Source organism: Muscardinus avellanarius (genome assembly GCF_963383645.1).
Source record: "Muscardinus avellanarius genome assembly, chromosome: 6".
NCBI classification, from domain to species: Eukaryota; Metazoa; Chordata; class Mammalia; order Rodentia; family Gliridae; genus Muscardinus; species Muscardinus avellanarius.
In genome coordinates, this window is record NC_137791.1 from 22034199 (window position 1) to 22050137 (window position 15939).

General features: G+C 45.5%; 1 protein-coding gene across 1 annotated transcript in view; it reads left to right on the plus strand.

Annotated features, from left to right (window-relative positions):
- The window catches only part of DCLK2 (doublecortin like kinase 2), a gene marked incomplete at both ends in the record, with an annotated part of 153542 nt that overhangs the window by 129255 nt on the left and 8348 nt on the right, over positions 1-15939 (plus strand). The window contains 4 exons of the mRNA XM_080697721.1: positions 2506-2625; positions 2835-2981; positions 12157-12290; positions 12669-12746. Coding sequence (XP_080553847.1) covers positions 2506-2625; positions 2835-2981; positions 12157-12290; positions 12669-12746 — 479 coding nt within the window. The remainder of the gene's footprint in view (positions 1-2505; positions 2626-2834; positions 2982-12156; positions 12291-12668; positions 12747-15939) is intronic.

The window sequence follows — 15939 nt, forward strand, 5'->3', positions numbered from 1 at the left end:
ACTTCTGGGAGATTTGGGAGTGTTTGCTAATTCCTGACTCAAGTACTTCCTGGACTTGTTTGTTAGAAGGAGCATAGTGCATGTTCAAATATGCCCCTGCCACTGGAGGCTTCATTAGCATGGGAGACTACAACGCCCCAATAAAAGTATATTAGACAAGATTTTATATCGTGGTTAATGGAACATATAAAAATATCATGATAAAATTTATAAAGTCAAGTTTTCGTGTTTCCTTAAATTAATATTATTATATTTTCAAGTGAATGAACTGTGGGTTAAAAGAATTATGCTGTTCTTTTGATATACACAAGAAAGAATTTTGCTAGTCTTGTATTTGGCCAAGTGAGAAATACTAACCCCTTAGTTAGAGATAAATCATTTAGTAACAAATTTGAATCATTAAAGAAAGAGCATAGATTGTAGCTTTTCCTCCTCACACAAAGCTTGGTGTGGTTCTTCACCCCTGACTGTGTGATGCTGCTGCCTGCCCCGGTCTTTGCAAGGAATTAAATATTCTCAGCTGTTGTTTTTATTTTTAAAAAATTCCAACTTGAAGCCAGGCGTGGTGGCACACGCCTGTAATCCCCGGGCTTGGGAGGCTGAAACAGAAGGATTGCGTAGGTTCGAAGCCAGCCTCAGCTACTTAGTGAGGCTCTCAGCAACTTAGTGAGACCCTGTTTCAAAATAAAGTGTAAAATAGGTCTGGGAGTATAGCTCAGAGGTAGAAAAGCCCCTGGGTTCCACCCCTAGTACCACACACACACACACACACAAAAAAAAAAAAAAAAAAAAAAAAATCCAACTTGAATCTCATTGAAGTATTCCCCTTTGAAAAGCAACAATGTATATATAGTTGTAAGAGACATGGGCTTCGATGCCAGCCTCTGAGGGTCACATCCCAACTGCCAGGGACTGTCCTAAGGACAAGATGTCAAGTCCTGACGCAGCCCTTGCGTGGCGCTGACGATCGTGAGCGCTGTCGAACGCCCCTTGCTTCCTTCCCTCCCCCGCGTCGGCTGAGCATTTGCAGTGTCACTCGCCCACATTTGTTGAGTGAATTCTTGGACAAGCACAGTGCATTGTATACCCAGGAAACACAACTTGCCATGCACATGTACAAGAACGTACAATAGATTTTCTCTACATATTCTTTATTCTGTTATAATTTATACCTCTAGTTTTGTCAAAAAAAAGAGTAAAAATACATATACACATGCATGCATGAAAATGAGAGGAAACATAATTGATGCGGTAAACTAGGGCTCATTGTCTTGCTTTTGTATCAGATCCCTAATTTTAGCTCTGAGGTTCATAATACTAAAGGCAGAAGAGCAAGGTGAGCCCAACACAAATTTATATAGATGTAAAAGGACAATATAGCTCAACACATATGTGTACATATGTGTGTATGTAGGTAGTAGATGATATTTCTTTAAAGGTAGATTTTATATAAAAACGATCTCACTTAAATACCTAGAATCTGCAAGAGGGCAGTTAGCAAATTTTATAGAGCATTCTCTAAATCAAATATAATTCATCACTGATGTTAATAAGGATCAACAAATGTGGTGTTGTCAGGGGGCTTCCATATCTCATTTAGAGGGAAGCAGTCATCATTCATGATTCACGGGTTAACACACTGAGAATGATCCCCTGATTCTGTAAATAAACATTTGCTTCAGTGCGGATCCCAACTGCATTCGTCCCCGGGACTGATCATCAGGTGGCATTTTCAGAGAAGCGATTAGAGTTAAAATGAGAACATGGGGCACAGTAACACACACCTTTAATCCTAGGACTTTGGAGGCTGAGACAGGAGGGTCACAGGTTCAAGGCCGGCCAGTGTCCAGTAACTCCGCGAGACCCTGTTTCAAAATAAAAATAGAAAATAGGGTTGGAGGTAGAATGCCCCTAGGTTCAATTCTTAGTACCAAAAATAAAAATTAAAAAAAATGAGGATTCCTATGATACTATATGTTTATAGATTTCTGAAATATAAAATGATAAGGACACATCCATGTAGTGAATGGTTCCATACCCAATCATAAAGGAAGCTTATTTTTCATAAATTTCAGTAAGGAATTGAAATTCATGCAGGTAATGGTTAACAACTAAAACCTTTTAATGCCAGATGTGCCATAAGAACACCACATTTTCTCTATGCCTGGTCTTTGTTTCTGAGTGCCCACTGAAAATAAAGAGTGGCTCTGACTGAGGTACATGCTGTGTGCCGCACTTTCACGGTGGCACAGCCCCTCAGGGTGTTGACGAGAGAGAATGCCTTCCATTCAGCCCATCACCGTGGAGCCTTTCAGGGGACGTTCAGAAGTCGTGAGATGTCCACGCCGACCCGCCCCGTCCCTGGATGAACCAAGCAGTCCAGGGCTGGGTTGTCTCCCCAGGAGATCTTCCTTGGCCTCAGATCTATGGCCTGCAGGCTGTGGGGACAGAGCAGAGGAGGGTCCATGGCTCCTGACCCCGCACTCTACACCCCTCGTTTGACAGGAACACCTGATTGAGAACGAAGTGTCAATACTGCGCCGAGTGAAACATCCCAACATCATCATGCTCCTCGAGGAGATGGAAACAGCCACTGAGCTCTTCCTGGTGATGGAGCTGGTCAAGGTGAGAGCGCAGAGAGCTTTCCTCGGTGCCAGATCCCAAGAATTAGTTTCCCTAACCAGAAGGGTGTCTGGCTTCCATGCTACCCCGTTATTTGTCATCAGGCTCAGTGGTCCTGGGCCACTCTCTCCACCTAGGCTGATGACCACCGTTCTCCCTTCATAGGATTGCCCCGTTGAGGTTTTGAAATGTTCTCCTGTGTGCTTCCTTAGGGCGGGGATCTCTTTGATGCAATCACGTCTTCAACCAAGTACACGGAGAGGGATGGCAGTGCCATGGTGTACAACCTAGCCAACGCCCTCAGGTATCTCCACGGACTCAGCATTGTGCACAGAGATATCAAGCCAGAGAACCTCCTGGTACGTCCTTTCTGCCTCCCTGTTCTAACTCATGCCTCGGTTCTTTAAGATGGTCATGATCTTACGCCAGCAGTGACATTTTAGAGTCTAAGCCAGTCCTTCAGTAAGAGACTTCAGACAAACAGCAGGGCTCAGGTCTCTGACATAAATTACTAGTGGATTTCTTGAATTGATTTGCATTTACTGTTTACCAGACATGGGATTTTTTTATTGATTTTTATTTATGTTTTTGATTTTCATTTATGTTTTGATTGGTCATTGTATTAGTTAACTTCACATTACTGTAAGAAAACACACAAGATCATGAAGTTATAAAGAGAAAAAGTTTACTTTGGCTTATGGTTTTTGAGGGTTCCGTCCAAGATCAGGTAGACCCACTGCTTTGGGCCTCTGGGAGAGGGGCCAGAGGGTAATTGTGGAGAGCACAGCAGCAGAGCAAACTACTCACACATGAGCCAGGAACAAAAGAGAGGGAAAAGGTCTCGGGTCGCCAAATCCCCTTCAAGGGCACACGCCCAGTGACCCAATGACCAAGACCCACCTCCTAATTGTCCCGCCGCCTGCTGAGAAGCCATCCTGGGGACCAAGCTTTTAATGCCTAGGGCTCTGGGGACATTCAACATCTAACCTAGAGCAAGAGTACTGAGTGAAAAAAGGGGGGAACAAGACATTTTATGGGGCAGAAATTCAGTAGAATAAATTGGAGACAGATGTAGAAGCTCATAGGAGACAGAAGTAAAGGATGGAGGCTCATTTATGTGCAGAGCAGATTTATGGAATTGATCTAGTCCACTCCGCTCAGCTTTACAGATTGGAATTGAGACCAAGAGATGCTAATTTTTCCTGCTTAGGAGCGCCGTTCATCGCTACTATCCCACAGAGGAAGCAGCCTTATTCTCTGCTCTGACACTGTCCCGATCTGCCTCTCCAGCCTCCTGTCCCGTTACCAGTCGCTCCTTCTCCATCTTGAGCCAGCGCGGCGTTCACCGTCTGGCCAGATTTAACCTTCCTTCGAACTAAACACCGCCTGCTAATTGGCAGCCTGTCCGACTGACCGCATCGTAGGGGGATTTCAGAGACACTGTCTGAATCTTGTATACATACACCCCTCCAAACATCCCCAAGGCAGTCGGGTCTTTCCTATTTCACTTTTAGTGCTAGAATCATCATAGTCCGTGCTCGGGACGTAAGCTTGTCTGCGTGTTCTGTATTATCTTAATTCTCCATCCTCGGTACTTAAGACTGGACTTTCTCAACAGTGTTACACCTCCGTTGCAGTGTCTTCCCTCCTTGCATGGTGGCAAACTTACTTATAAGACACTGAGCAAAATAGAGGTCTCGACCTCACCGCAGACAGTGAACCAGCGTGGTCACAGCCGCCTCAGGTTTCCGACCCACAGTGTTGTGATTTTACCACTTACGTGTCTGTCTCCATCAGGTTGTGAGCGCCATAGAGGCAAGGGCGATGGCTCTTTTTTTTTTTTTTCCTATCTCCAATGTCTTGTTCAGTGCCAAGTAAGCACATGGCGGATATGTGGAGGGAATATTTGGTGGTTGGCCCAAGTCTTTACAGCCTACCTCATTTTAGTTTTTCATACTAGGGATTGAACCCAAGGGCATTCTACCTCTGAGCTATGTACTCCCAGCCCTATTTTCTATTTTTGATTTTGAAACAGGGTCTTACTGAAGGTCTTACTAAGTTGTTGAGGCTGGCTTCAAACCTATGATCGTCCTGTCTTAGCCTCCCAAATACTGGGATTACAGGTGTGCACCACCGTGCTCAGCTGCCCACCTCATTCTTATGCAACACAAATGATTGTTGAGAGGAATATGTAGGCTTTGAGATCACCGCATAATTTTTATTTTTTGCTTTTGTTTTGCTAAATTTGAATCATTTTCTCTCTTCCATCATAGCATTGATGACTTCTTGGTGTCCATTTGGAAATATGTGAGTTTTTTTTTTCTTCTGCCTTGAGGGAGAAGGTTGAATAGTATCCTTAACCCTTAAATCCCAAATCTGAAATATTAGAGAATAAGAAAATATTGTGTGTATGTGTGATGCTGAACTCAGGGTTATTCTATCTCTCAGCCCTGTTTTTTATTTTTTGCTTGGAAACAGAGTCTCACTAAGTTGCTGAGGCTGGTCTTGAACCTGTGATCCGCTGTACTGGGATTACAGTCATGCGCCACCCTATGGGGCTGATCAACTTTTGAGGACCAGCATGTTGCCACAGGGCGAAAATCCCACACCATAAAACTGTTTCATGCAGAAGAATACTTAAAACAGCGGCAGTGTATAAATTACCATCAGGCAAATGTGTGCATGTGAAATGGAAATTTATTTTGTGTTAGGCTTGGATTCCATCCCCAAGTAGCTCATTATGTGGCATGCAAATATTCCACAATCTAAAACATTTTTGGTTCCAAGGGTTTATTTTTATTTATTTATTTTTCTAGTACTGAGGATGGAACCCAGGGGCATTCTACCTTTGAGCTACACCCCCAGCCCTATATTTTTATTCTTTATTTTGAGACAGGGTCTCACTGAGTTGCAAAGAACCTCACTAAGTAGCTGAGACTGGCCTCAAACTGTGCTCCTCCTGTCTCAGCCTCCCGAATGCTGGGATTACAAGCGTGCGCCACCACGCCCGGCTTATTTTATTTATTTATTTATTTATTTATTTATTTATTTATTTATTTATTATTTTGGTGGTACTGGGGTTCCTGGAAGCCCTTCTACCTACGGGCTACACTCCCAGACCTATTTTTGCATTTTTATTTGAAAACAGGGTCTCCTAAGCCAGCACGCGGGGCTAGCTTCGAACCTGCATGATCCTCCTGTCTCCACCTCCCAAGCGCGGGGATTACAAGCGTGCGCCACCACGCCCGGCCTTATTTTATTTTTTTAAGAGAGGCATCTCACTGTGTTGCCCAGGATTGCCTCGAGTTCCTGGAGTCAAACAGTCCTCCTGCCTCAGTGTCCCCAGGAGCTGGTACTGTAGTTCCACCCCCGTCCCTGCTCACATGGCTTGTTCCAAGGCTTCTTTTTTACAGTACAGGGTTTGGAGTCCAGGGCCTTGCACCTTCTAGGCTAGTCCGCCACTGAGCTACATCTGCAGCTCCCCAAGCTGTTCTGATAAGGAGTGTTCCACATTCCTCTCTGTTCCTGTTAGGGTAAAAAGAATCCCTGCTCTTTTTTTTTTTTTTTTTTTTGTGTGTGTGGTGGTACTGGGGTTCCTGGAAGCCCTACTACCTCTGGGCTACACTCCCAGACCTATTTTATATTTTTGAAACAGGGTCTCTTACACCAGCGCGGCTGGCTTTGAACCTGCGCCATCCTCCTGTCTCTGCCTCCCAAGCGCGGGGATTACAAGCGTGCGCCACCACGCCCGGCAATCCCTGCTCTTTTTAAAAAAGAGATATGTTATGGTTCAGAGATATGTTAATAAACTTAAGGAGGAATTGAGACACTTATACGCCCAATAAAGCCGTGGCGTTCACGTCTCCAAACAGGCTTCTCAGCATCCCGGGCTCGCAGTGCCCGCCGGCTCCACTGCCCGGCCCGGCCGGGGTTTCTTGTGCAGGGGCGGCAGGGCTTTCCCCGGGTGAGGCCGGGCGCCAGTGCCGCCCTGCTGCTGAGGCAGCCCGGGCTCCGCGCTGCACGCCTTCTCGCCCTCCTCACCGTATGGCCACGGCTGTTCTCTGTGATTTGGAAGCCGGGCTTTCTGGGGAATGGGTGGTCACGCTGGTGCCAGCCGTTCCTGCAGCTCTGGCCGCCCAGACCTAGCGAGGAAGGGAGCGGAGGCCCCAGAGAATGTCCTGTGAACCCGGGAGTGTTGAGGCCCGCTCTTATCTCCGTCTCACTCTTTTCCACTCAGTTTCCTTTTCCTATCTTCCTTCCTTCCTTCCTTTTCAGTGCTGGGGATAGAGGAGGCCAGGGCCTGGTGCGAGCTCGGCAAGGGCTCTCCCACCGAGCTCCACCCAGGCCTTCAGCTAGAACCCGGCACTCCCTCTGGTTCCCTAGTCTTACATCGGGGTAGACAATATACGTGTGGATGTGTCCCGCGTTCTGCGTCTCAAAGTGTAGCCAGGAAGCCAGCATCTCCTCATCTAGTCCAATCTGTCCAAGATGAGTATTCATTCACCTCTCTCCCAAAACCTGCGCCAACCCCCTGTGCTACCCAAAGGGCAGGAGAAGGAAGATGCTCAGACTGAGGTCCGGAGCAGGCCGTGGTGTGGACGGCGGCGCGGCAGGCTCCTCAAACAGCCTGCGCGGCCCGTGGGGCGCCTAAGAGGATACTCAGCTGCCTCCTGACGTCAGTGGCCGGCGTTGACTGTGGAGGAGAAGCATAAATACCGTGGAGCACTAAGCATAAATACTCAGGGCAACTGCCAGCCTCTTCCTGTCTAAGAACTAATTCAGTTCTTAAACACCAGAGCATTTCGACATCTGATTTGCATCCCCTTCCCTGGGAGCGGCGTCGTAATTTAGAAGCCTGCCAGCAGAGATGTATGGGTCGCCGTGGCAGAGCACAGGGGTGGCCGGTAGCACCGTGAGTTACAGCCTGCCGCTGCCCCGTCACACTTAACTATGGGAGGCCAGTGATAAATTCCACCTCTTCCAGGAGTTCTGGGGTCCGGGGCGAGAAGAGGCTTGGTTTCTCATATTTGAAGTCCTTCTAAATCACCGTGTTGACATTTTATTTAGAGAACACGCGGTGTTCGCTTAGCATGTGGGGCCTGCGTTCCCCACATTTTTTATTTTCGCGTTCCGAGAATAACTTTGGACGGAGCCTCTCTCTGTGCGGTGGGGCATCTGAGCACCGCGGGGCCAGAGTCCTGACGGTTGCAGTTTTTGAAACGCACTCGACACCCGTGTGCGCAGTGCAGGCTGCAGGCGGGGTGCTGCAGGGCTGCCCGTTGTTTGCAGAGAGAGACTCAACCCCAGAAGGGCGCACCACACGTAAGTAGAGTCCTGGCTGCACACCCCGCCCCACCACTGATGACTAGCTCGAGGTCCTTGTGCCTCAGTTTCCCCATGTCGAAGACGGAAGTAACGGTTCTGTTTGTAGCAGTCCCGTGAGATGTTTAGAGAAATATTGAAATGGAGTCTTTGAGAAGGTCACTTAGTGGACCTAGCTGGGCTCTGCCAGAAAGCCTTTAGAGTGCCTGTTTATTCACCTACCTTTAGAAGAGGTTCATTTATTCCCCTGTCTATTAAAATCACTTTCTTCTTTCTTTGGTGCAAGGAATTGAACCCCAGGCCTCCTGCGTGGCGTTAGGCGAGGGCTCTACCACCGAGCTCTGCCCCCAGCCAGTCCGACAGAGCAGGGCCCTGGATGTTCTGTGTCTATGTTGATATACAGCATGTATTTAATTTTTCCTCCTGCTTTGAAGAGAATCTCCAGCTAAGATTTGAAGTTTTCTCATGTCTTACATATTTTCTTCTGTGTGTAGCATTAGGGAGAGATGAATCAGATAAAATGGTATTATTTCAGGCTTGTCTGCCCCTACGACACTTCCCCTTTGATGTTAAGTCCAGGAGCACCACTTCCCAGACATAATTCAGCAACTTTAGACTGTTCGGTTCCTTTCTATTTATGCTCCTGCATCTGGCTCTGAATTTTTTATAAGCTATGTAAGAAATGGGGCTGCTGGGACTTCTGAGTAACTGACAATACCCTCTAAGTCCCCCCAGGCATCTCCAAATTGTATGTTTAAAATAAACAATATTTTTCAAAACTAGTACTAATGAGTGTGTTTTTAAGTTGTAAAAACAAAATAACAATGAGGTTAATAAGATTTTTTTGACTTATGATACAGACATTTAGGAAACTGCATTTATAATGTTCTTATCAGTGCAAATACTTAGGTAATTTCTTTCTAATGTCTGGGTTTTGGTAAATGCATCATAAATCCTAACTAATTATCTTAGATTGTTCCTGCTAATGTTTACATTAAATATAATGGATGGTAAGTTTTCTTAACACTGTGGCATGACTAAGAATCTGGACTCTGACTTTAGGTTAAATCATTAATATCTTTGAATATGTTTCTGTTGAGTTGTGGGTCAACTCAGGGTTAGAAATGTCTGTGAGACTCAAGATCTAAAGTCATGAAGATGTATGCTCACCATATGTATAGTGCATAAGCATGGAATAAGCTATTAAAATAGCAAGGCGGCCCACACCTGTAATCCCAGTACTTGAGAGACTAAGACACAAGGGTCACATGTTCGAGGACAGCCTCAGCAACAGAGTGAGGCCCTCGGCAACCTACTGAGACCTTGTTTTAAAAAAAAAAATTAAAAGCCAGGCGTGGTGGCGCACGCTTGTAATCCCCGCGCTTGGGAGGCAGAGACAGGAGGATCGCGCAGGTTCGAAGCCAGCCTTGCTGGCTTAAGAGACCCTGTTTCCGAATAAAAATATAAAATAGGTCTGGGAGTGTAGCCCAGAGGTAGTAGGGTTTCCAGGAACCCCAGTACCACCAAAAAAATAAATAAATTAAAAATTAAAAATAAAAAGGACTGTGGGTGTAACTCAGAGGTAGGATGCCCCTGGATTCAATCCCTGGTAATAAGGAGAAAAAAAAAATACCAAGGTGAAAATGTTGTTGGTCAGATGAGCACACTGCAGCCAGGAGGCGCGGCCCTGTCCTTTTTAAACTTCTTGCACGGCGGGGACTCCTTGGCGTGGAGCCCTGGGGGTCGGTGCTTTCCACTGATGACCCTGTAAGTCACCCCCCTTGCTAAGAATCAGACTAATGGATGAATATTGTTAACATGCTTATCTTGAAAAGATATCATTTTCTGGATTTTTTTTCTTCTTTAGTCAGTGGTGGTTGAGAAAAAAATCTGGTTCAGTCCATAGTAAAATATAAGGAAAGCAAACCAAATATGATAAAGATATAAAAATAAAGAGATTAATATATGTTAGGTCTGTACAATTAGTTTTTTTTTGAAATTATGTATTTTCAAAATGGATTCTCAAGAGACAGCTGATAACAGTATATTAACAATTAAAGTCTGTCTTAAGTGTGCTGCCATATGCCCTTGTATTATTCCCAAACTGTCTATTTAGGACGTAACTTTCAGGCTTTTATCCTAAAAAAGGAAGTTTGCTTATATATAAAATAATTTTTCTTAATTATAGACCCAATACGTGGCCATTGGAGACATTTTACAAAGTATTGAAAAGTATAAACAGAAGAAAAAGTAATCCTATTATAGCTATCCAGAGATAAACTTGTCAACATTTAGGGACATTGCATTTCATATATAAACTTCACGTTCTTTTGTGTATATGTGTTTTCCTGGGGGTTGAGCCCAGAGGCATTCTACCTCCAAGCTATACTCTCCAGCCCTTCTTACTTTTATTTATTTATTTTTTTACATAATCTTGCTAGGTTGCTGAGAGTCCTGCTGTGTTCCTGAGGCTGTCCTCGAACCTGCAATCCCTCACCATGCCTGGCTTAATGTTCTTTTTTATTTCATGTAATATAGTGACTGTCTCTTATATGGTAAATACTTATTTGAAAAGTGCTTATCAGCCACTATATAATATTTAATATTATAGGTATGTACCATAAATATCACTGCCCTATTAGACATTTGTATTGTTTGAAGTTTCTAAATATCATAGATAAATTCTAATATTAGCAATCTTAGGTTTAACCTCTGAGTCCATCTGTGTTCCCTTAGATTCTTAGACAGACTTACAGGGTCAAAGGTTATAATCAGTAGTAAGAAATTTGATATATAGTACTGAAATGCTTTCTCCAAAGGATGCATTTATTTATTTATTTATTTATTTATTATTTATTTATTTGGTGGTAAGGAGGCTTTCTACCTCCGGTCTATACTCCCAGACCCATTTTATATTTTATTTGGAAACAGGGTCTCACTAAGTTGCTGAGAGCCTCACTATGTAGCTGAGGCTGGCTTTGAACCTGCGCGATCCTCCTGTCTCAGCCTCCCGACTGGATGCTTCAATTTAAACATAGATATTCACATCAATTTAAACATCACCTTCACAGCTGGGCGTGGTGGCGCAGGCTTGTAATCCCCGCGCTTGGGTGGCGGAGACAGGAGGATCGCGCAGGTTCGAAGCCAGCTGCGCGCGCTGGCTTAGGAGACCCTGTTTCCAAATAAAAATGTAAAAATAGATCTGGGAGTGTAGCCCGGAGGTAGAAGGGCTTCCAGGAACCACACAAAAAAATAAATAAATAAAATAAATAAATTCCAGTACCACAAAAAAAATAAATAAATAAAATAAACATCACCTTCACTTAGGACTTCCATCATAAGAAGTGTCTGTCTACCTAGCCAGTCCCTCTAGAAGGACCGTTTCCTGAGCCCTTTTCTGTGCTTTCTCTCATGTACACCTTCCCACGGCTCCCGCAGAAGGCAGGGGAGTGATCTCACTTTGCAGATGGGGACGCGTGCTCCGAGGTGACACGACTTTGACAGGCCCCACACCAGGAGCTGAGCAGCACGCCGTTCAGATTCAGGCTTTCTCATCCCAACGTCCATTTTCTTTCCAGACACCCAAGGCTTCCCTGGGTGCAGCTCCCCGCACTCAGCCTGCTGCCATGCATGGGTTCTATTCCCAGTCAACAAAAACAAATTTTAAAAAGCATGTAAGATTCATTTCATCATTGAGTCTTCAGAAAACAAAGCTGTCGTCCCTGTCCCTCACTTTATTTCCTAGAGTAAATATACCTGTTTCTTGGAGAACACCCAGCACTTTGGTATTCTCTTCTTATAAAAACCCTTCCTTTAGTAACTATTCTTCCTATGGCTCTCAAGTTCTTCACACACAATTAAGTACTAAATTAGGGTCAGTGTCCTGCCTCCAGGCTCCGAGGCCTCTCAAGCCCACCACCCAGCAGACACCTGTACCTCAAACTGCAGGGGTTCATTAGATTCCTTGGTAAGGTACTTTCTGCAAAGATGGGGAATAGTGTCTTCCAAATTTCACACAATTGTGCAAAATCTCTGAAAAGAAAAAAACAACACTTTGTAGGAACAAATCATGATGTTTGTATCACAAAGAGTTCTCTTGAGGTTTTTTTTTTTTTTTTTTTTTTAAGCGTCTTTTCTGCTCCATCCCAAGGGCCTTCTGGTAGTTACCGAGAGTTTGGAAACCCTTGTAACTGCGGACTGGTTCTGTTGCAGGTGTGTGAATACCCTGATGGGACCAAGTCTTTGAAACTGGGAGACTTCGGGCTGGCCACGGTGGTGGAAGGCCCTCTGTACACGGTCTGCGGCACGCCTACTTACGTGGCCCCAGAGATCATTGCTGAAACTGGGTGAGACTCCCGGTGGGTCGGGTGGTGGTGTAACTTTGCTGGGAAAGGTCCGTGTTCTGTGGTCACTGCTGCTGGGGTCTTCAGTGCCTCCTGTCAGGGTGGGGAATGGGAAACAGAATCTCCCGCACCGTGACTGACCTCAGGAACCGAGTGTGTGCTTGTCTGAGCAGGGCCAGTGTTAGAAATGTAACAGTAGGCACCAGGACCGCGGTAAGTTGGAAGAAAGCAGATGACTTTGGCTAAAGGGTAAATTCTTCTTATGTATGAAATAAATCATTGGACACCCCAGAGTGCTTTTTCCCGACAAGGGCAACGTGCCAGCGACGTGGGCAGTTCTTGGGAGTTGTGCTGTTATTGTTCCCGGCTTTGTTTCCCCAGCTACGGCCTGAAGGTGGACATTTGGGCAGCTGGTGTGATCACCTACATACTTCTGTGTGGATTCCCACCATTCCGAAGGTCAGTGGTGCTTCAAGTGACTGTATTAGAATTACAAATTCTAAGACACTTTACTCCTGGTAGATAGGACCAGAAACTGGCTGGTCAATAAAATATCAGTTAAAAATTACAGCCAGGCGTGGTGGCGCACGCTTGTAATCCCCGCGCTTGGGAGGTGGAGACAGGAGGATTGCGCAGGTTCGAAGCCAGCCATGCGCGCTGGCTTAAGAGACCCTGTTTCCAAATAAAAATATAAAAATAGGTCTGGGAGTGTAGCCCAGAGGTAGAAAGGCTTCCAGGAACCCCAGTACCAAAAAAAAAAAAAAATTATAACTACGACGCCGGGTGTGGTGGCGCACGCTTGTAATCCCTGCGCTTGGGAGGTGGAGACAGGAGAATTGCACAGGTTCGAAGCCAGCCGCGCTGGTTTAAGAGACCCTGTTTCCAAATTAAAATATAAAAATAGGTCTGGGAGTGTAGCCCAGAGGTAGAAGGGCTCCATCCCCAGTACCACACACAGAAGAAAAAAAAAATTAAGCAAAAGTAACAACTATCCAGAATTGGAAAATAGTATTCTGGAAAAAGTATCACAAGGATCACAAGGATCTTCAAGTCTGATTCTCATTTAAAAACAGATAAGCTTGAAACTCTAGGACCTGTGTTACAAATATATTATATGAAAGAGTGACCATACGAAATTCAGAGGACCAGACACTACCAGACGGCCTTATCTCATGTCCAAGTGTGGTCAGGCTGAGGCTGCAGCTCAGCGGCAGAACACTTGCCACGCGTGAGGCCCGGACTCACTCCCACCCCTCCCCAAACACACAAGTAAAAGAGAGAAAGAAAAAGTGTGGTCGGGCTGGGGTGTAGTTCAGAGGTGGAGCACATGCTTAGCATGGGTGAGGCCCTGGGCTTACAGCATGGCACCTAAAACAAAACAAAGCTAAAACCGCAACAACAACATTGCGTCAATGAATATACATTGACAGGTGGTAAATTAGTAGAGCGTGGTTGCACATGCTTGTAATCCCAAGTACTGGGGAGGCTGAGACAGGAGGATTCCAGGTTCAAAGCCAGCCTCAGCAACTTAGTGAGACCCTTAGCAACTTAGATCCTGTTTAAAAAAAAAAAAAAGGTGGTGGGGTGTAGAATGCCCCTGGGTTCAATTCGTAGTACCAATACATGCATATATACAGAAATAAATGGTTGCAAACTAAGATTAAATTCCAAAAACCGTAGTTGTAAATTTTTTTTGGTGGTACTGGGGTTCCTGGAAACCCTTCTATCTCTGGGCTACACTCCCAGACACCTATTTTTTATATTTTTATTTGGAAACAGGGTCTTTTAAGCCAGCGCAGCTGGCTTTGAACCTGCGCAATCCTCCTGTCTCCGCCTACCAAGCGCGGGGATTACAAGCATGCGCCACCACGCCCGGCCTCTTTGTATAATATTTAAGAAGTAGAATTGTAGATGTTCTTCCACCCACAGGTCTGGCAACCAGCAGCTGGCATCCTGGTGCAGCAGAGGTGGCCACGGGCAGCAGCCTGGTGTGCGCCCTCATTAGTCTAGCATTCGGGGTCCAGTGGGGGAGCAGAGGCTTCGGCCTGGCTCTTCTTTGGATTCGATCCATTCCCCTCTGGAGCCAGTGGATGCTGTTGAGGCAGAAGCATGTCCAGCAGTGCATGCTTTGTTTTCTTCTTGATTTTATATTTTTATATTTTATATTTTATATTTTTTTTAAACTTGGAAACAGGGTCTCTTAAGCCAGCGAGGCTGGCTTCAAACCAGAGCGATCCTCCTGTCTCTGCCTCCTAAGCGCGGGGATTACAAGTGTGCCACCACGCTTGGCATCCTTCCTTTATTTTATAACTGTTTGTTGAATAGCTATGGTTATGGCAGGCACTCTTTGAAGGCACTGGAAATAGAGTGGTAAACACAGTATCATCACTGAAGTCGCAGTATTAGTCCAACCCTGCTGCTATAACAACCTGACACAGTCTGGATGGTTTATAAGCAATGTCAATTGAATTCCCATGCTTCCAGAAGCTGGGAGTCCAAGATCAAGGTGCTAGCAAGTTGGACGTCTGTGAGGGCTCACCCCCTGTCCATGCACAGCCATCTTCTCACTGCAGTCTCACCTAGCAGAAGGGGCAAGGGAGATCTCTGAGCCTTTTATAAGGCCACCAGCCACATTCACGAAAGCTTTTTACCTCCCACCTCCTAATGCCATCATGTTAGGGATTAGGTTTCAAGAAATGAATTTCTGGGAGACACCAACATTCATTCAGTGGTGTTTATAGTATTGTATTGGGTCAGTCAGTGAAAATAGGTTTATCTTGTCTCCTCCAGCATTTCATTAAGAAATCTTTGAAGCATACAGAAAAGCTGAGAGCGTTCTCTTTTTTAAATCCTAGTTTTTCAATCAATATTTTGGGACTCCTACCTCCAACATCATGTGATGTCCTTGAGGCAGTCAATATTTTCACTCATAATTGCTGTGAGCAGAAGATGATACAGAAATGTTAGTGTTTAATTTGGAGAGTCTTATGGAGATACGTATTGCAACAATATTGATTGAGAAGAATAAATTGAACATTTGGGAGGGTATGCTTGGTTGACGGCTGGAACTCCTAGGAAGCTTAATGAAAGATGGAGCATTGGAGCGGGATCTCGTGGTGTGAGTGGGGTTTTATGGGCGGAAAGCCCTTTCTGTCTGGCTCAGTATCATGGTCTCTTAGCAAGGTCGTTGTCTATGCAGGTTATACCACCTGTAGGATTAACGCACACATTAGTTAAGTGCTGCAGGATAAAAAATTACTCCATCGGTTAGGGTGTGAAGCAGTTCTGTGGATGGACTAGGCGGCCAGGTCAGGAGGGGCTTGGTGGTCAACTGTGGCCTCACAGAGATGACTCGGCCGTGGCCTTTCGTCACCCAGGGCCTGGCCTTCACAGGGTGTCCTAAAAGCCTCCAGAGGAGAAGTCCCACCGCCCTGTCGCTGTCTCCATCTCTGCCTCATACTCATCCGTCTCCCCTTCACTAAGTCAAGGCTAGTAGGTGAGCCTAGAGCAAATGTTGGTGGGGACCATGTGAGTCCATTGGAGGGCGGGCAGTAACACGTGGCCATTTTTACATCCCCACTCGGCCCTGGCAGGTTTGGGTGATGGAGGATTGGAGGACTAGTGAAATGTAGAAGGGCGTGATGTGAGCCTG